The sequence below is a fragment of the Lipotes vexillifer genome, unplaced genomic scaffold (genome assembly GCF_000442215.2).
Source record: "Lipotes vexillifer unplaced genomic scaffold, Lipotes_vexillifer_v1.1 scaffold1049, whole genome shotgun sequence".
In the NCBI taxonomy this organism is placed as follows: Eukaryota; Metazoa; Chordata; class Mammalia; order Artiodactyla; family Lipotidae; genus Lipotes; species Lipotes vexillifer.
Genome location: NW_006799027.1, coordinates 1246452 through 1268697, shown reverse-complemented (window position 1 = coordinate 1268697; position 22246 = coordinate 1246452). Strand labels below are relative to the sequence as shown.

General features: G+C 37.6%; 1 protein-coding gene across 13 annotated transcripts in view; it reads left to right on the top strand.

The window, feature by feature from the left end:
* The window catches only part of PARD3 (par-3 family cell polarity regulator), a 652430-nt gene that overhangs the window by 348605 nt on the left and 281579 nt on the right, over positions 1-22246 (top strand). For all 13 annotated transcript variants that reach the window (XM_007471333.1, XM_007471331.1, XM_007471329.1 and 10 more), the window contains 3 exons: positions 7372-7463; positions 9634-9717; positions 21536-21661. In XM_007471333.1, the coding sequence (XP_007471395.1) occupies positions 7372-7463; positions 9634-9717; positions 21536-21661 (302 nt within the window). The remainder of the gene's footprint in view (positions 1-7371; positions 7464-9633; positions 9718-21535; positions 21662-22246) is intronic.

Sequence of the window (22246 nt, the reverse complement as noted above, 5' to 3'; positions counted from 1 at the left end):
AAATATCGCCTCAGTAAGGTTTAAAACGTTACTGTTAGGTAAGACTGGTCAGATGACAAAATCAGTACATTTCAACAATCCATACGTCAGAGTATTTTTTTCAGTAATGTTCAAAAGAAAACCAATGGGTATTAGTCTCATCAGGAAGCCACACCTGAACCAGATTGATTAGGCTGATTAAAATCATGTCATGATTAAAATCAGTGTACCTAATGGGTACATTTGGCCATTGGTGTGTGGTAGGGAAACTGAGCAGTGTAGAGGTACTTCCTGCAAAACGAATGGCCTCCGTATTGTTGAAATGGTGATAGTGGTCAAGTCTTTGGGATAAAACTCTAATAATCTATGAGAAGCGGGCTTACATTTTGGAACTAAATTTCAAGATTCCACTGTGCATGTAACAGGTGCAAAGATACATACTATTTGCTGTTCTCTGTGGTTAGATAGCTTCATAAATCAGCACCATCTGTTCTTCTCAAAGACTCTTCTCTTGCCTTGGGTTGTGTGGAGTCATGTTGTGTATGTTTCAAGACAGGAAATGTTTCATTTCTGTGGTAAATGAAAATTTCATGGACTGTGTTCAGGGCTATGTTTGCCATTCCATTTGATCAGTATTAGCTTGAGATGAGGATGTTAGGTATCCGGTTGAGGGCATGCAGCTAACATATAACATTCAATATCACAGGTACTGAATACTTCCTTTAATCCAAAATTATTTGGTGTTGAGCTCTGGGTTCTGTGGAGCAAGCGTATATTATAATGCACTGCACTGCCTTTAAAGGTATAACAGCTATTAATTTCCCTCTATAATATAATACAAGAAGATATTTTTATTATAAAAAGTCTTGTTTATTATCTCATCTGTTCTTAAGAGTATTTGAATTCTTGTTTTTATATAAATGTTTTTACTCTAGTAGAATATAATGATCTTTAAGTAAAATTATATTTCCTGGTTTTATTTCTTTAGAAGTTTGCTATAGATTTATCATTTTCAGTTGTGAAATTCCCCTCCCCCCCCAAATGTTTTCAGTTGTTTTCCACATATGATGGGAAATTATTTTTCCCTGGCGATTTGGCCAATTAATCAAGTAGTGGAAACCTTAACACAAGAGCCTTCTGGAATCCAATTTGTGATACTTAGAGGACTTGGAAACAGATTCCCCTTGGAATTTGTTTTCCACCATATGTGATCCCCCCCAAAAGTGGTTTAATTCATGCTGTCAACATTCAAATAAATATTTTCTCTGGGGTGCTATGATTCACTAATAGTTAATGTCTCACATTAAATTCAGAAAATTTTGCAATTCTAAAAAGGTGACAGAGATCATTTGGTTGAGCATTAGTGTAGCAATATAACTGAACCAGTCAAATTATTTTACTCTAAAAATAAATAATAAAAACACTTGAGGAAGAATATTGTAAATTTGTTTCCCAGGGTATCATCAGAACTTTCATTTCTTTTCTTGCTTCCTAAACATAAAAATCAAAGTCAGGTATGCAGGAAATTTGCGTACACAAGTATAACCTAAGTTTTTAAAAAACATTTTAAAAATGATTAAATTATTCCTTAAAACTGTAGGCTTTTCTTTAAAGTAGTAACTATTCAAACTATTTAGATCCTTGGAACCCAAGAGTTTGAATGTTGACATGCAGGTGATTGCTTTCCAGGTGAAGTTTTATTATATTCCGTAAGGCAGACAGTGTGCTTTTGCTCTCCTTGTTTGGTAAAGAAACCAGTTACAAAGCTTGTCCTCTTAATACTTTATATGAGTGATGGAGGCAGGATTCAGATTCTAAGTGTTCTAATTACAGATGCTGTACTATTTTGCAGTGGCATCCACTTTAGTATTTGGGTATCATTAAAAAAAAAATCTGTGACTGTAGAGAAGATATATAGTGCTCATTAGGAAAAAATACAACTAGATAATTTTTGAAATTAAAAAGATAATTAGAGGTTTAGCCAAATTTGGTTTTCTTAAAGACATAGTTCGTGTGAGTGCTTGTGATTTCAGAATATATCATCCATTGGTCCTTCAAGGACTTTTTCAATTGAAGATGAGTCTTTATATTGTTAATATTATGGAAGAGAGTAAGATTATTCATTTTTATGAGAAGCAGAGAACAAATAGGTTCACATGAAGCTTTTATCACAATTTGTCTAATATGAGTTTCTAACCTGATCTAAAACTCACTCTTCTCACCCAAAGTTATCAAATATTCATTTTTCTCTCACTTTTTTCTCTTCTTTGACTACTCGTCTCCTCCATCTTAAAAAAAATTGCTTAGATCAATATTTTACGGTAGATAAAAGGTTAACAAAATCTTTCCCCCCTCTGCATGAGAATGTAAACTTTGGTGGGTTTTTTTTGGCTTCCTTTTTCTGGAAACCTGTTAGTTTCCGTAAAGTATCTTTGTATGGTAATTAAGTTATTTTGATTGGTAATTTGCATCTAGACTCGAAAAACTGTAACTAGCTGACAAACAGCTGTCCCTATGGCGGTGTCATGAGACATACTGGCTTCTCTGAGACAGGAGGCTCCCAAGCCAGGGTAGCGCTTTGCATCCAGCCCATGTGAGTCTCTTCCCCCCCCCCTCGCACCTGAGCTGTCATTTGGGGGACACACAGGAAGAGACCCTGGACCTCTTCAAGGATGGCTCCTGCCAAGGACAAAAGCGGGACACTGCCTTGCTGGCAAATTGGGTTTCCTGCCTTTTATCCTTTGCAGTAAATCTGATGCCAGGTGGCATTTGGGGGTCTTGAGAGTCTGGATGTTGAGGTGGATCTAAAGAGCCTCTCTTGGTGGGTATTTCAAATATGTAGTCAGAATAAACTTAGATCTATCATCTGGAAGGCGTTTAATGGGGAAACTAGCAGTCTCTTTTTTCTCCTCTCGTTTCCCCAGCCCCTCTCCCCAGAGGCAGCAACTCCCAATTTATGCAGATGTTGGTTCTGCTGTTTACTTCCATGTTTCCGAATAAAATATTTATGTTGCTCTTTCCTGGTTACCAGTTACTGACATCTGTTGACTTGCCATTTATGGAAGATGGGGTTTTTCCTTTGATGCCACTTTCACTTTCCCCATTCCCATCCTCTCAGTATTGTTACATGAAAAGTCCGAGTGAAGTCAGTAGGCAGTGTCACATTGTATGGTGATGTAAGAACTGCTCACTGCATAACCAAGTAGGTACTCTGATTACATGTCCTTTCCTACACATTTCCCTTTGTTGTGCTTGGAGCTAGTTGCTTTGACTTTTTAAAAATTTGTTTTGTTTTCTCTATACATATCTTTAATTCCCCTCCCCCTGTTCTCTATCAGGTCTGTCAAAATGTTTCCCAAATGTTCAAAAATATTATTTTAATAATATTATTATTATTATTATTTTTTTTTTTTCTCGTGGAGATTGACTTCCAGACCTCTCCATCCTGCTGCTCTAATCTGAACTTGTTTTTGCTTCTCTAGACTGTCACCATATTCTGGGACTCTCCTTGGGTTTTGTCCATTGTTTTATTGAATTTTCTGGATTTTGCTGGAGCACATCCAAAAATAGCTTTATGTGGAAGGGTCCATGGGAAGAAAACACTTTGCATGTCTGAGAGGTTTTTTGAATTTTCACACTTGCTTTTTTTGTTTGGCTGGGCATATTGTTCCACATTGAAAAATTAGTTTTTCCTTGATATAGAAGGTATGACTCTTTTATCTAGTACAATTTAATGTTACCATTCAAAAGACATTGTTATCATAGAGCATTTGTTAATCATATTCCCAGTTTTAGTATGCTAGTGATCATATAAATGCTACCACTTGGCAATGTTCAGATTGAACTCTGTTGTTGGGAGATAATTCTCCATGGTTCTCTTGCATTTTTGTACATCTTGAGAATAAAGGCCTTTGTTCTGGACTCTTCTTTCAGCAATGTGTTGAAAGAAGCCTTGGAAGATAGGCATAGTGTCTCTTTCCAAAGCAGTGGGCGGACATGCTTACTGCCTATGTAAAAGGTTCGAGTTCCCTGGGCTTATGTTTCTTCTGTGTGGGCCCCTGAGAATTTTAGCTTAGGAGTCAGTGCATAAAAGGATGATGCTCTGGCTAATGCTGTTGCTGTAATGAACTGTCCTTTGTCTCTGATCCGGGAGTCTCGTGTCCTCTGTGACATCCATTAAGCTATGGCAGGCTCACTGTGAGCTTTCAAGTAGGGTGAAATCATAGACCCTTCACGGTTCTTCACATCTATTTTATCTTTGAAAATTTCCTCAACTAACAACCCATGGTGTTTTCTTCTTCCCACCATTTACTGGATTGTATACAGCATTCGTTGTTTATATTTTTTAATATGTTTTCTCATTCCGGAGGCCTTTTATGATTAAAGCACGTTGTATACAACAAAGTGGAACAAATGTCGGGTTTTATGCAACTTTATAAAATGCAGATGATACAGTTTGTAATTAACTGAGTAGGTAATATGTTTAATATTAAATTTTACTGCAAGGCACAAGGTATGTATGGACAAATATATATTCTCAAAATATTTTATAGCTGTGTAACATTACCCTAAAACAATTACTAAGGTATGTTTTATATGTCATATATTTATTGTTTATTTCTCTTTTCGGTAACAGCTAACATTTATTGTCAATTACCATGTATCAGGTGTTATGTTATGATTGTGATGTGGATTATCTTACTTACTCCTCTCAGTAGTCCTACAAAGAAGATGCATTTATTGTTCCTAGTTTACAGAAGAAGGGATAGAGATACGAAAGGGGTATATAACTTTCCTAAGGATATAAAATTGGCAGATGACACACTTAGTGTTCACATCTCCATTTGTTTAATTTTCTAATCTGAACTCTTAACCACTACACTCTGCTGTAAAATGGAGAGAAGGTAAAGGACAAAAAGTACATTGACTCACCTGAAAAATTTTTTTAACACTATGTAGCTTAAATTGATACTCTAGACCTTCCATCTTGATTTGACGTACATAATAACTGAGCTTCATTTACTATGGTTATGACGGAATTCAGTGTCTAACTCCTACTAAAAGTGACTATGTTCAGCTGTAGCTTTAAAAAGTACAAAACAACAAAATAAAGCAATATAGGAGCTGATCTGTACACATCCAGACACTGTGGTTCCCACAGCAATTGCAGCTCAGCCTCAGGGCGGTGAATTTTGCAAAATAACTGAACACCATATGCAGCTACATGAAATAATATTCTGCATGCTCTTGGGGACCTGATAATGGCCACTGTGGGAACAATGAATGTGTCAATTATCAGTTACTGTTTCATCACTGTAGTTTGGGGTGTTTCATTTATGTGGCCATTTCACAGTGCCACATAGCTGTTTCTGTTGGTTGTACATCATGGTGGTGTTTCAGCAGTGTTTACATTATTAATGAATCCTGAAACAAAATGTCTTTAACCCATAAGACTGTTTGTATGTTTTCCATCTGATTTATATAAATACAATCACACTTCTCTCCTCCCTACCCCCACTCCTAATGGAAAAGCATAATTTGGGGAGTTATTGTTTACATGAAGTGTGGTTCTTAGGCAGGTTCAAGATGCTGGTTAACCTTTGAAATGTATTATGTGCTGGTGCTTAAAAGAGATAGGTGGCTAAGAACTACATATTAGAGCCTCTCAGAACACAGGGTCATCAATCTTCAAGTAGCTTGACTTCATGCAGTGCCTTGCCATTGAGGATGCACGGAGCCTATCTAAACTCAGAGAAAAACTCGGTGCATTCAGCTTCTTTTGGTAGATTCTCAGAGGAACAGTCAGTTGGGCATTACCAACTGCCCTGCCTTGCCTTCATATTGCTTCAGTAATTTGAAATATTGTTTGATGCTGTGTCTTGAACCTATAACCTTTGCTTATCATTTTGTTGATTGATGTCTCTGTTGATGCTGTATATATTTCTACTATGAGTCTTAAATACATGGTTAAAAATATACAGTTTTTCTCTAATGGTGGACTCTCATTAGGTGGTTTAGTTAAGTTCACATATAAACTCACTGTTATCAAATTTATACAGTAGAAAAGGTAAACCTAACAAATTGTACGTGTACATAAATTATGCACGTTGTGGATCCAAGGTGAAACCCTCATGAGCCCCTTAGCCACTGTGTTTGGAGATTCGGAGTCTTTTCTGAATATTCTAATTTGGATAATAGGACCATTGATATCATCAGGCACGTTTATCCTTATTCAGATGATCCTGCAAAGCCAACGTCACTGTTAGTGAACTGCTTAGTGAAAAGACAGTGGCCAAGATTATAAAGTAAGGCATATTCTTGGGTGACATTTCATTTACTTTTATGAACCATCACATTTATTCCACATGCACCTTTTGAAGGACCAGCATGTTTACCCAATCTCTACAGCATGTTTAATTTTTACAAACTATTGCCTTTCTAAAAGGAAGAATGCAGTGGTGGTTATTGGGGTTGGCTATCTTACTCTTTGTGCCTTTCCCGGCACTGGGTCCTTTGTAACAGAAGTAAGCACAAGTGGTTCTTCATGGCTAAGATCTTTTTTTTTTTTTTTTTTTGCGGTATGCGGGCCTCTGGGCCTCTCACTGTTGTGGCCTCTCCCGTTGCGGAGCACAGGTTCCGGACGCGCAGGCTCAGAGGCCATGGCTCGCGGGCCCAGCCGCTCCGCGGCATGTGGGATCTTCCCGGACTGGGGCACGGACCCGTGTCCCCTGCATTGGCAGGCGGACTCTCAACCACTGCGCCACCAGGGAAGCCCTCATGGCTAAGATCTTAATGCCTTTACCTCTAAATGATCAGTCGATTGGCTTAGGGTAACTTTAGGTGAGATTTCACAGGATGAAGTATCTAAGTCTAGGACTGTGCTTACTTGATGTTCATTTTGACAAGGCGTGTTAATAGGAGCTGGGGAACTGACAATAGGACTGAAGATTTTGCTAGTTGTTAAGGTTTATAATGATCTCAACTGTTTGGATTAGTATAAATGTTAACCATGCATCCCCAGTGTAATGTACGTTTATTTATTAGTTTATTGTAACATTGTAGTAATATGTAATTACTTCCTAAAACATACACCAAAAAGTGAAATAAAAATGATAAGAGGGTTAATATAAGTTCTAATGTTTTCTTTCCTTATTGCAGTGGCATCTTGTTCACCCCCTAAGATGTACTAACTCAGGAGACTGTTGCTTTAAAATGCAGCTTTTCACATGTACAAACCCATCTTATCATTAAAGGTCATCCTTGCTAGAGGAGAGATATTGTTAACATTATCACAATGCCTCTTAGACTCCAGTTTTATTCAGTTTCCTTTCATTCACTGCGTAAGAATAAACCTGACTCAGTGTGCTTCTCTTTGTGTTGTGCCCTCTCTAGGATGAGGATGGCACGGAGGAAGACAGCAGCCGTGTTGAGCCCGTGGGGCACGCCGACACTGGTGTGGAGAACGTACCCAACTTTTCTCTGGAGTAAGTTACTGACAGTTTCAACTAACTCTGTAATATCCATGTAGCTTCACTGATAGCAGCAAATATTCCGAAAGCATATGGCATGCGTTATGTTTGTGCTTAGTTAAAACATGCCTTGCATTGGTTTGTTTTCCAAAGAGCATCTTTCATCTATTGAGTTAATGATCTAATGTAAGAACTATAGCATGGAAATTCCCATGTACCTGCTCTGAGTTTCATGCCTTGGCAAGTACTATTAAATGATAATATAAAATAGTATTTGATTGAAAAAAGTCTGTTATGTTCACAGCACTGTAACTGTTTTCAGATTGCTTTTGTATGTCAGTATTTTGGTCATTTGTTTGTTCTTCAACTTTGCTAAATTAAAAAAGAAATTGTGGACATAATTTACTTGAAAAACTAGTTGAATCATGCAAGCATTACTCATTTTAGTGTATATTTTTTTGATTTGAAGAAATAGCATCTCTTAAGATATTTGATAAAAAATTACAGGTTAGGGATCTTGAACATGATTTAAACTGTAAAAGGTCAAAGAAAAACTTCCATATATTGTCACAACTTTACAACTATCTTAAATAATGGCAGGTTTGAATGGAAGATGTTCTCAAGACTTCTTCTAAGTTACCTTAGAGCAGGGAGGGCAGTCATGCTAAATTTTTTCTTTGATTTTGGGTAAAAGTTGGGGTCCAGATGTTAATAATTAAACTCTTAATTTTGTCTTTTCTTGGTCTTCCAAGGGAGGGCTATAAGAACTTTCTCAGTGAGATTAAACAGGCTTCGAATCAGATTATGTTTGGATATTCAGCAACCAGCATTCTCTAAGTATTTACACACTTAAGAAACACTTGCACTGTCATAGTTCTTTTGAGAAAGAAAAGAAAATAAAATAAATGTATTAAAATTACCATACTAGTTGGCAAACCATCTTAGTTGACAAACCAGTCATTAAATACATGTTCAAATGTTATTAACAGTATCTCAAATAGGATTTTAGGAAATTCTATGAAAATAGAAAAAAATTAAATATCCATTTAAATAGTATTACTTTAGTAAATTTGTGGGCAATATGAAAAAATTTCAGTTTTGTCCTAATTAGTATATGTGATTGAATCTGTACACATAGAAATACAGTTGTAGCATTGGCGTTTTCCATTGCATAAAAACTATATCGTGATCTTGGTCAAGTCCATTTGTAATCACTTATGGTTGTCCAGATTGCTTAAAGCTAGATATGTAATTGAAATAGTATTTCCAAATATTGATTGTTAGATCAGGACTGCTTAGGTTTCTGTGCAGTACTCACACCCACAGAAATACCTACAAAGAAAGTGGAATCTCATTGAAATGGCATAGAAAATTTACATTCTCCAGATTATACCAATTGCATTAAACTCGGGCTTTTGATATTAATATTAAAGTACTGTAGTTATGTGGTAGAAGTAACTTCATGTTACTTGATATATATTAGCTTAAAGACTTTAGAGTTCAATTACAGACACCCTTGGGACAATCATTTGATTTTTTACGGGTATCCCTTGGGGTTGCATTGCCTGCATATGCAGTGAGCTTACAGCAAGTAGGGTGGCGACCTTCCGTGGAGCTCTGAGTTGGGAAGTAAGGGTGGCTGTATCCCATCTGGATTGCCACCTCCCGGGGCAAAGCTGTGACCTTATTGGACTTTTGCGGGAGGGGATCAATGATGTGACATGTGTAGGAGCACTTTGTAAATTATAAAGTGCTGTGCAGCTGACGCATCTTTATCCCATTAATCTTCGTAGTCCTTGAATAGATATTAGGATGGGAAACTTCCAGTAGAAGTCTAGAGATTTGATCACAAAATGTATACTTGGACTACACAGAAGAGTGTGGTCCGAGAGCAGCGGTGCTGTGTCATTTTTAATGTAGTTATCTCTGATGATTGCTCCCCCCTCCCCACCCCATGCCATCAGACTAGTGTGCAGGTATGTAAAGTTGAATGTGCCCTCATCACCATGCTTCTATTCCAGAACGTGTATGTATATGTGTGTGTGCCTGGTGGGATTTTTCGTTTTGTCCTCCTTTGTTGTTTATTGTGCGTCTGTGTCGTTGCGGTTTTGTGTTTGGTTTGGTTTCAGTTTCGGTTTGTGATGGTCCATGTTCATGCTCCCTCATTCATCATATTGTCTCACAGTGATATGGTAAAGCTCGTACAAGTCCCCAACGATGGAGGGCCTCTGGGAATCCATGTAGTGCCTTTCAGTGCTCGAGGCGGCAGGTAACGTATCTTGCAGGTTTTTAATTGAATCATAATGTGGAGTGTTTTATCTTCATTTATGCTCAGATATAGAGTGATGTTGACTTAGCATATGCTTAATAGAAGGCTTTTCATTTGGGGGTCACTGCATTATAATCACGGAAAACACTTAGGCTGATGAAGAAATCGGGCATTTAAATTATCCTAATAATTTTTTCGTTCATCACATCCATGCAAATTGATGGTAGCCTTTAGAGCCAGAACTCCAGCTGAATGTTCAAAGGTAAGGGAGAGCTGAAAGCAATTTTCTAGAAAAAATGTATCCAATAAAAATTATCTAGATAACATAGAAAATGATTCATTTAAAATTTGCTTTTATGTTTATTTAGTTCTTAAATTTTATATGATTTTTATGATTATGTTTGAAATTTTTTTAAGTTAGACAAACTATAGATTTATTTTCTACTGTGTGACTTGTGTCTCCTTCTCTTCAATCTGCCCACTCAAATATCAAAATTTTGTACTATTTGTTAGTATGACTTCATTACTTCATAGAACATATATCCTTAAAAACGTCAAATGTTATATGAGTTTCTTTTATCCTGCTGCTTTCTTTTTTTGAAAGAATTAGTGTATGTTTGCTTTTATATGTATTCAAATGCTATGAACTGAATTTGCAGCTAATCAAATGTTTGATGAGCCTCCATCATCCACAAGTGAAATGCTGCCTCCTTCCCCATGGCGGGGGGGCGGGCATTAGCCTTTGAAGTTTATTTCCATCCTCTCTTATTTACCCATCTAATTATTACCCAATGAAACATATTTATGAACTATTTGGCTTCTTAGTTTGAGCTTCTTTTATTGTTATCATTTTATCGATTTTTTAACTTCTTTTACACTGGGAGAAGAAAAGGGGGAGCTGGAAAGTCACCTTAGGCCAGTGACCAAGAACAGGAACATAGTTTCAACACTTGTCAAGGAATTCCAAGCGTCCAGTATATTGTGAGAGATGGAGGAAACATCAGTTACAAGCATGTGATTGAGTTATCTACTTAATTGTTCAAAATAATTTGAACAGTTGTACTGCCTTCCTGGTATATGTTCCTGACAGTATCGAGTCCAGATTTCATGTCTTTGGTAAAGCACACGCCTTATGGAAGGTCTGGAAGCTGACACTGTGATTTATGTAGAACTCTGCTGGAGTACAAGGCTTGAATGTGAGCGTTATATCTAACAAGATGTGAAATTCACCTTGAATTGGGGATGGGGGGGTGTTAACATTCACAGAGTTATGACTGCTTTCACTTTCTTCCTTCTGTTTTTTAAAACTCTGGAGAAATGTCACTGAAGTGTCTTCAAAGGACTTTCAGTTAAATAAGCTTAGTTGTTTTCAAAATGGCCCTTGCCTTTATCTCCTTTAAAAATTATAATTTTAAGTGATCTCAGAAGTTAAACCCTTTTTCCATGTATTTCATGAGTAGAAAGATATGAGAAGAGGGTAAAATGCACGGATGATAGCCTCCCAGTTTTAGTGTGCCTTTAACTGCTTGTGGAATATAACTCATCACAAATGAGATTTAATCGTGTACGTACCAGCTTTAAACCAGCATTTCAATTACAAACGTGTTATTTTCTGTCATTTATTACACATTTCCTACCTCAGTGTGAAAGGATATTAGGATAAAATAGGTTAAAAAGCCTAAAGCAAAAGAAGTATAAGATAGAAAAAGAAATCTACTGCAGATTAATTCAGTGGAAGGCATTTCACAAAATCGACCGCAGTTACTGGTTACCATGGCGTTTCGTTTCGATATACAGAACACATTCAAGGAGACAAGGATCCCTTTACAGAACTAGAAGGTGTTTTCTAGCTGAGTCATTTTTAATCCCTGTTGATGTGGCAACTTAATGAAGAATCTCCTGTACAGCTTCCCTATACAAGAGACAAAGAGGTTAAGAAAATGAGATTCTTTATAAATCCTTTTCTGGCATTACTAGTTTTCATATTGGGAAACAGAACAGAATTCTTTCCCCCCAACACTTGTGATGCATCTTTGAGCTTCCTCATCACCTTGACAGTCATGGTTCTTCAGAGTGAGGCTGACAATGCAAAGAACAGCAGGAGGACTGCTGAAGAATCATAGACGCCAGTCTTCAGGAGCCAGGGACACCTATCTCACTTGTTCTCAGAAATGCTGACACGTGGTTTCTTCTCAGTCAGTCAGAAACCTCCCCAAGCATTTACCGTGTGATGGTTCCTGTGTTAGGTGCTGGGAGACAAGGATGAACAGGACACAGTCTCTCTCCAGGGGTTTGCAGTCAAGATGGAGTGATAGCCAAGAACTCACACTATTATAATTGTGATAAATACCAACATCCCTGTATCATAGATGTTCTGTGAGCTGATAGAGGAGTGATTGTCTGAATTAGCTAACTGAAGTTGGCTTGTTGTAGATGATTTTAATTGTGATGACAGCTTATAAAGGGAGCTACATCCGCTCAATGGTGGCTGCAAGGGCAAATTAAGCAATGCAGTATAGCAGAAAGGAAGAAATTAATCAGGACTTGTGAAGAAATTGCACATATTATCCAGTGGGAATACAAGAATACATATGCATGGGATGTAAGTTGAAATTTCCAAGAATAACTTTCTTTGTACAAATTTCCAGTCATACTTGGGCCCTCTCAGTTTGGAAGATGTAACTAATTGAATAACACTTACTGAATACTTATTTTCCTAAAAGTGACACGTGCATGTCAGTATTGCTTTCTGATTTCAATTTCTCAGTCAGAAAGTCTCGAGGAACAGTGCAGAATGGGAATTAAACATCATAAAGAGAAGAAACTCAATGCTGAACATCTCGAGTATCAAATATAATTCAGGAAAATTGGAAGAGTGTGAAGTCAATGTTAGAGAAATTTTTAAAGCTACTTAGGTATTATTATGGCCTGAGGTATAATGAAGTTTTTTGTATAAAAATCCTGCTGGACCAATTTAAAAAGGCTATTTTCTAGAGTAGGTTGAATGTTGTTCCCCGATTGGGGACATTAGTGACTGTTGGCTTGTGGCTGCCGTTCCCCCAGCCCCTGTCTTGGATGGTAGAAACGGAGACAAAATAAATGCATGGGAGAGACTGTGCTCTCTCCCCCCTTCCCCCTTTTTATTTAAGATTCTTTTTTTTTGATATGGACCATTTTTGAAGTCTCTATTAAATATGTTACAATATTGCTTCTGGCTTTTTTTTTTTTTCTTTTTTTCTTTTTTAGTTTTTGGCTGAGAGGCATGTGGGATCTTAGCTCCCCGACCAGGGATCGAACCCACACCCCCTGCATTGGAAGGCAAAGTCTTAACCACTGGACTGCCAGGGAAGTCCCTGTGCTGTCTCCCCTTGATGCTCTGTTTTTCTCTAGTCATCATCTTATATTTTATTCAAAAATATAAAGTTAACTGATCCCCACCCAGAACTCTTTATTCACAGTTTTGTTACCTTGAAATTGATTTTCACTTCCCACATGTAATTTCATTTCCTCCTGATTTAAATGTCAAACATAACCTCCTTATTTAAATCACAAGTGCTACTGTTTTCAGGAAAGCTATGCCAAGTAATTGTCATTTCCTTTGGCAGAAAAGGCATGTTTCATGTTATATTTTTTTATATTTCTAGGACCTAGCCCAACGGTATTGCTCACTGAAGCTTACTGTGATGATCCCTATTAGCTCTGCATTGCTGTATTAGAAACAGAACAATAAGAATGTATCCTGCCTTGAGGTTAATGAGTGTTCCTGAGCCTTTCTAATTACTTAGGAATATGATTATGTTATAATGTTAAGTATTTAGAAAGCAAAATATAAAAGTATATTCTGAAATAGGGGCTGGGCTTATGAAATAAGGTTTTGTATTTAGTTTTAAGGGACTTAAGGTCTAATTGAGAAATACGTACATTAAAAGATCTATACGATGTGTCTAAAGAACTCAGTGCACATGTGCCATAGGGTTTAGAGGAAAGTAGGGCTATTGACTGTTGGATGTTACGAAGCAGTAGAACTTGATCTGTTCTTTAAAGGAAATATAGGACTTATGCTAGTGATATTCCGGAAAGATAATCTTTCTAGGAAGAGCACATATGAAGGGAAGATGCTCCATACAAATTTGTGTGATTTGCTGAGAAATAATGAGTCAATGATTTGAAACTGAGCGTATTGGAAGATAACACTGGAGAGATGGTTAGAAAGCACTTTATGAATGGCCTCTGAGACTTCATTCAGTAAATAATAGAGAAATTGTTGAAGGTTTTCGAGAAATAATCATTGTGTTATTTAAAAAAATAACTGTTATTCCTCTACTTGGACTCCCAGTCTCACTTATAGTGAATATTCTTAATCTCTTCCCCTCTGGGAACACGTATGGCTAAAGCATATTATTCTTAATAAATTGCAGCCTGCTTCTCCGTGCCTTTTCTGTAATGGGCCTTTTCCCATTTATATACATTCTTTATTCTTAGCCCTGTGGCCCTTGGAATTTTCTTTCACTGTGCTTTTTCTTATGCAAATAGTAATTGCATGTTTGTTTATTTTATTAAGCAAGTGTTTTGTTGTTGTTGTTGTTGTCTGTTTGTTTTTAAAGATCTGGTGTCTCCTAGGCACCACTCTTGGTTCTAGGCAAACTCTCTGTAAAGGGTCAGATAGTTAATATTTTGGGCACTGTGGGCCACCGAGTTTCTGCTGCAAGTATTCGATTCTGTCATTGTAGCGTGAAAGCAGCCATAGACATGGATAACCCAACAAGCCTGGCTGTATTCCAAAAAAGCTTCATTTGCAGAAACACGTGGCAGGTCAGATTTTGGCTCATGGCCCGTAATTTGTCAGCCCTGCTCTAGAGAAGCAGACAAATAAAAAATGCCTGCCATCATGGAGTTTACATTCTATTATTTTCCATATCTAAAATTCCTTCTTCTCTGTTTCCTATTCATATTGTTTTGGGGGCCAGAGTCCAGAATTTTATTTCCACCTACTTGGTTGATGAGAAAGCCTCTTTATTGTAACCGTATATTATTTCCCATCATTGCACCCTACTGATTCTAACAAATTCCCAGGAGGAAGGGAAATAGAAAAAAATCAACCATATTTAACATCCTCCAATTAGTAATAGGTACTCACAGATTTCTTCTTCCCAATATCTGATTGTCAACCATGAAACCTGAGAAAAAATCTAAAGTCTTTAATTAGGAAAACAGTCCTTGGTAAGGAGTGTGTGTGTGTGTGTGTGTGTGTGTGTGTGTGTGTGTATGGGTCTGCGTGTTTTAAGCTTTCTGCTGCTGCCTCATGCTGCCAAATGCCTTACTTATTAATTGCTCTCAACTTTCTTTTTACAGATGTGCCATCGTTTGATTTGTCTGATTAATTTTGATTTGTATGCCAAATGATTTTTTTCAGCCATTTATCTTCAGTTTGCTAGAGTATCAGGTGAAGGGTCAGTACCAAACCTTTGGATTGCCATATTGTTTCTTTTCATAACCTTTTTCCTGGACTTATTTTCTTACTTGTATTACTATCCATAAATTCTGCCACGTAAAGCTAAAAAAAGTCACGTCCCTAAAAGAATATTTTAAATGTTTAGGTTTTGGAGTTGAAATAAAAGTGACCCTGTTGGAAAATATATATTCCTGTGATCAGATTAATATAGAAAAGGAGTGAAATATAAATGTTTGTATTGTAGATGCACATGTTGAATAATTTTCCTCTCAAATAAAAACTGAAGTGTTGATCAAGTTTTTAACTATTCTGTATACAAGAGTAGTTAGCAAACATCTTTGGAAGGTCTTAAGAAAAAGCATACTCCTCTACTTAATTATTCAGTGAAAATCTGTGAACTTGGCTACTCTGATTAATATTTACATGGGTTATAAATAATGTTAGTTATAACTCTTAGCTCATCTAACCTTTATTTTATTATCTTTTGCTCTATGACATCAAAAACAGACAGTTCATCTTTTCCCAGAATTTCCAGTTAGCTGTGCTGTCTTCCCTCTTTGCGGCAGTCAGTGGCAGCCTGGACCACGTGCTGAGTCTTCATGTTATTGGCAGAGGGGTTGTTAGGAATCACCCATGTTTTGAGGCCAGAGATGTCTGGGACAGAATCTGGCTCTGTCTTTTTAGGAAGTGTGGTCTGGGCAAGTTAGCTTCACTTAGCCTCGGTCTTCACATCTGAGGGCTGGGACACTCCTCTGACTTTGTCTGGTTAAAATATGAAAATACATGTACTTATAAAATACATGTAAAATAATTTTAGTGAGGTACTTGGCAGTGGCAGCTAAGAAGAATGATATTTCACCTTCCACTTATGTTCCTGTGATGTGCCGTTAAAATTTCCTCCGAATGCTGGGAGTCCTGGTTGTCTAGGCAAGTGCTGATGAGTCTTTATAACAGTGGAAAACGATCTCTTCTATCATGAATGTGAGATGAGAATTTACTCATATCATAAATTTGAGAATCCCAGTACACACTTATTTAGTTAGTTGGGTGTATTTGTTAATAAAGAATTACAGCCAATTTGAATTTCATGGAAACAACTCAGGTGTTAAGAAGAGATTTATCCAAGGCTTGTATACTGTATTTCAGTTCACTGTAGAGTTTTAAAGTTGACTGTTCATTTTTAAAAGAATAAAAATGCACTTGAACTCTGTGTACTTGATTTTAATTTAAGTATTTTCCAAGAAACACAATTTAACTTTATTGAATCTGTAGCCTTTCGTCTGTAAGTCTTAGGTTGTGCACTCTCAGTTGTAGACTTGCTTTGTTCTAATAAAGGGATATGCTAAATGCATTTGTTTTGGAGAGGAAAGTTGTAATTTACATTTAGATAAATCTTGCTTCTTTAAATGTAGCAGTACAATGCCTATCATTTCTGCCTTAATCTAAAGGAATTCTCTACTTTTACTTTACCATTTTTGGGTCTGCTTTATCTCATCCACTAAAGATTAACAAAAAAATCAAGATGTTATATTAAGTTGGCATTCTGGCTGTGGTTCTGAGGGATAGAATATAGGTCATTGCCAGCCCCCTGTTTAGAACTCAGTGAGGTGAGAGGGTCTTGCTGATGCGAGCCCATTCTGCGCATGCCTTCTCTGCCTTCACTGTATTTGTGGTGTTTATACTATGTCAGATTTTATTAAGATGAATTATGATCATTTCCATACAGCTGGGTGGCAGTTGTGGGAGTTTACATTATCAAAGCAAAACTCAGACTTGCTTAGCCAATTTAGATGTCAATAAAACATTTGTTACTTATTTTCAGTTTTATCATTGGCTGTAATTTATACTTAGAATTGAAAATGTTAACATGTGTGACTGAGTTTGTTTTAATTAAGTGTATAATTAGGCTAATGAACCTTGTAAAAATGTAGTGGTGCAATCCTTAATATAATCTAAGCAGTTAAATTTGTAATTATGCATCCAAAATCACGTACAGAGATGCCGCCTTTCAATGGCTTGCTCTCTGGGGCTGTATTCTTGGGGGTTAAGGAACATTGTACAAAAGCCATGATGAAAGACTTCAAAGAAAAGTGTGTATTTGCCTCTTTTTTCTTTTAGGAAAATTATTCAGAAGTGGGATTTGTTCATAGTGGACATAGTGTTTTTTTCCCTAAATTTTTGAAAAGGTAGAAGGACCAGGGGAGAGGAGTAGATGTGGGGATGTTTCCGATTTACCAGAAGAAGTCCACTCGTTCAGAAAGCATCTTGCCAAGTCGGGTTCACATTAGATTCATGCAGGAGGTGAAGAGGTCTGTCCCCTGTACCCCTGAGCCCTGTAGCCATGGCGTCACAGAGCCGCCCTCCCTGCTATGTTAATAATACACCTGCTCGTCCTCCTGTGCCAGCCAGCACAGCCAGGCTGGTGCTTCTGTCCCTGGACTGTTCCCCACAGCAGAGCTTCCACCCCTCCCCCAACTCTTCTCGTCCTGCTCCCCTCTCCTATTTTTTGCAAAGTGGCTTCATCTTCTGCTGGAAAGTGGTTGCCCTAGTAAGGAATTCTGGTACTAACTGCCAAGAAGAAAATCCATTGTCCACTCCTGTAGAGCGACATGCCAAAATGCTCTGACCTTTACGACCTTCAATCATTTTCTCTAATAAGAGTGTTATGGGAACCACAACACCATCAGTACTCATTTCTTTATTCCTTTAGAAGGAATTCTAGTTGCTGCTTGAATTTGCAGAATAGATCCCTAAAACTTGTTTCTAATTGTGCTATCCGAGTCGCCTTTCCCGGGGCGGTGGCGGGTGCGGAGATGTAACTGCTGGCACACACACGTTTTTCAGGAAGATGAAAGTCTCTGTTATTACTTCCCGTTGATTTCCCTTCAGAGGGCCCTCTTCATTCTCAGTCTGGCTGTTATGTTATCAGTTCAATTTTCCTGTAAAGTTTTTTTGATAATTCATCCCCATTCCTTTTGTAATCACTTTCACCTAGTGAAGCAAATGAGATAATTTTGCAGATTGTACCATTTTCCTTTTAAATTAATCCATTCTTTTGGAGAGGGTGATTCTAATAGTGTGGTCAAGTACTTAGAAATCAGCAAGCTACTAAGTTCTCCTTAATTCATTCTGTTCCGTTGATTCCCTGATCACTTGCTGTGTCAGTCAGGGTGAAATTCTTCCCCTTCTGCTCCTCTACGCATCCCCCCCAGCCTACCCCCATCCGCTCTCGAGCCTCTAGTGCTGAGAAAGAGGATTCTGAGGTTTTTGCAACTACGTTTACAACGTTGGATTCTAAAACCTCATTTAATAAATGTCTGCAATATTTCATGTAAATGCGATAGCGTATTTGTTTATGATTTGTAACATTTTTACTGTATCTTAGGATTACTCATGCATTTGCCCATATATGAGGGCTTGTATAGAAAGACAAGTCATTCAGTGAATGAAGCATGTCAGGCCTTTTTACTGTGGATTATTATTGTAGAATGATTCCCATGGGGAAAAAAAGTAGATTTAAGAAAAGGAAAATGATTACCTAGATGAATATAAATCTATAGACCTATTCATCTGAAAAATATTAAAGCCACTTCTGAGAATTAAATTACAGATTTCCAAGTTATATTATTTAAATTGTCATAGATACTGAAAGGTTCTATTGGAGATAAATTTATAAATTTGAACAAATGACTGGTACTAGTTACCTGCTAAGTAATTTCCATTAAACATAGTCTCTCTCTCTCTATTTCTCAAAAAATATTCTGTGGACTATTTTGGAATACACAAATACACAAATTTCAGAATACATAAAGGCATAATAATTTTCAGTCACTTTAGATCACAGAAATGTTGTAACCATATTAAGAAATCACTCACGATCTCACCAATTAAAAACTAATTAATTAACTGGAGTGACTCTTGGTAGGGCATATTTTGGTCTGCAGAGGCAGCTTTTAGCAACAGGTGTGGTACCAAGCTGTGGCTCTGTTAAGACTGCCCATGGGTGGCCAAGTCATCTTTGCCTTCCCCTGTGCTCTCACATGGCTGCTTGGATGGCAAAGTGGCCCAATGTCTTCTTCTCATTCCACTATTACCAACAACTGTGATTTAATTTGATTTCTCTAATTATTTTGTCCCATTCAACAGAGTCATAGGTATATCTTAATGATGGGATGCTTTTGATAGAACACTTTGTTCAGTCGCCCATAGAGACAAATGAACAGTAGGGAAGCTTGGGGAGATAGATTGTGGGCTTGGTGACATTTTAGTGGTCACTTAATTATTGGTGTGGCACATTAAGAGATCGCTTCCTGCCAAGTAGGAGCTCAGACAGTTAAGTTGCTCATGCTGCTGCGTCAGTGTACTTTTTCTTATCTTTGAGCTGAGAGAATTTTTATATTTATTTATCAGTGGTTCCAATATACGGTGGCAAGTAACTAAAAATGACCTACGTCATATTTTTTCATTAGTCACCAAGCTTCTTAGACTCTTGCACTAGTAGGTGCTAATCCCCAAATAGTAACATGACAAAAGACAGTTTAAATGTTAGCTCCTCTTACTCTTGTAGGTAGGTATGCTTAACCATAGTAAAACACCATGCCTCTTTGTTATATTTAATAATAAAGATTAGAATGAAGTTAAGCAGTGACTCAGTAAATGTTTATCAAAGAAAGAAGGTTAAACTGCAAAATAACAAGCAAAAAAAAAAGGACCTTTGCTTTATTTCAATTCATTTCAGCTCAGTCCTATATTTGGTATAAGTGACACAGTCATGAAATAAAGGATCCGAATCTGGATTTTATTTCACTTATTCTATTTTGCAAAAGGCTTATTAGAAATAGGAGGCTTGTTTGCTTCAGCTAAACTCAAGCACCCATTCATTCAGTTGTCATTTGTCAAGACCTTACTACGAGCTGAGTGCTGGAGCATGTATTGCTGAGTCCCACCTTCCCCACCTTCCAGGAGCTGACAGTGCAACAGTAGAGATAAGGTGTGTGTACAAGTAACAGTAGCAGGGGAGCGAGACCAACAACAACAATTACTGCAAAGGTTTAAAAGAAGAAGCACGCTATCTATTGGAGTATCTTTCCACTGGAAAGCATATACAGGGTACTGCAAATTGTACTCCATTGGAAAATACAGACAGGCGATTGGAAATGATGGTGTCCTCAACTTGAATTTATTCAGGATTCTAAACGCTGGTTTCTTTTTCTTTTTCTTTTTTTTAATTTTTTGGCCGCATTGTGCAGCATGTGGGATCTTAGTTCCCTGACCAAGGGTTGAATCCAAACCTTCTGCATTGGAAGCACAGAGTCTTAACCGCTGGACCACCAGGGAAGTCCCCTAAATGCTAGTTTCTGTATGGGCATTTTTTTTTTCATCTCTAAATATTAGGATTATGAAAGAAAATGGAAACTTGGGACAAGCCAAAAATAAGTTCATAAAAATTTTAACACGATCATAATACAGATTATATGCTAACCGTCAGTTAAGTCAGAGCATCAGAACTAGGTGGAGATTCCTATTTTGTGTCAAGCTGTGTACATATATAGTGTTTCTTATTTGTCCCAGGGTATAAAGAATGTCCACCCTGTCCGTCAAGGAGTTAGTGCTCTAGACCAAGTACATTTGTAATAATAATTTTTTTTTTTTTTCCTCCATCTTGGTCTCTAAAAGTTCATTTGGGCTTTTCTTTTGACTTGAAATTTGAGTACACAGGGAGGGGTGAATGGTGACCAGCATTATTGGAAGCTGTCGCTGGCTTTCTATTTTCTTCTGGTGGGAATAATGGCAACAACTTACTTACTTCGGGGAGATCTAAGAAGTTTTGAAATTCAGAACATGAGGCATTACCAAATTCAGATGCCAAGAATGGAGACTCTTCTATTTTTGGAATCTTCCCAATTTTCCATCTCATGTACAGGTTAGCCTCTCCTTGTTACCTTTCCTTTCATGGAAAGGTGGGGCTGCCATCAGCACTGTACCAGCTAGCTTAAAACAGAAAACTGCCAGAGCTGCTCGCAGTCCATGCTCATCCATGCTGCCCACTGCCACGGCCAGGAGCCATCAGGCCAGCTCTGCCGGGAGCATTTTTAAGCGTAGAGAGAAGTGTACGATTTGTTTCAGAAGCATAACACTGACACTCCAGAAACGATTGTTCATATTTATTGAAAGGATCCCTTTCTACACACCGTTTTATACTGTTGTGATTTCTGTGTTGGTGTTATTTTTAAATGTCTGAATAGCAATTTAATGCACCCCTTTATTAGGCAGTCTTTGTAAGTATAATCCCGCCATTAAAGCAGTAGGGCATTGTGCACGGTGGAAATATTACATGTGTAATGATTTGCATTCTTAATGTTCCAGAACCCTGGGGTTATTAGTAAAACGATTGGAGAAAGGTGGTAAAGCTGAACAAGAAAACCTTTTTCATGAGAATGATTGCATTGTCAGGATTAATGATGGCGACCTTCGAAATAGAAGATTTGAACAGTAAGTGTGTGCTGCCTCATTGCTTCTCTTTTCCTGCATCAGGCGTGACAGAGTGCAGGCGATTGGGGTACCTCAGACCATATGTCTGTGGTCTCTGCCTTCATGCTGGAGAGGAGTCTTTTCTGCCATTATCTAGCTTTTAAAAATTACATCAAACTCCAGGTAATCACCATCATTAGACTATGTTTCCAAATGCCCTCTGAGTGACGCAGCACTTCTTAAAATATTATGGGCCCAATTTAGGCTTTACGGTTTGGCCACTTCCTCGCCTTTTGGAATATTCATCAGGTTGCTAGTTTTTATTATACTTTTAACTCACACGTCCAACTATGTCACATATAATGTGACAAATAGGAAGACAAAGCTCCTTGGACCTGCCGTGTCCACTCAGATTTTCCTTATCCTGACTCAAGCCCTTACTCCATTAAAAAGATAAAAATTGTCCAGTTCCTATGAAACAAGGCAAAAATGAGCAGAAATCATAAGGACTTGGTTAAAGACCTGACTAGGGATCCAGATAAGATGGTGTAGCTTCTTGGGCTGGTCTTGGAATAGCACAGTGACCATCGGCTCTTCATTTTGAGT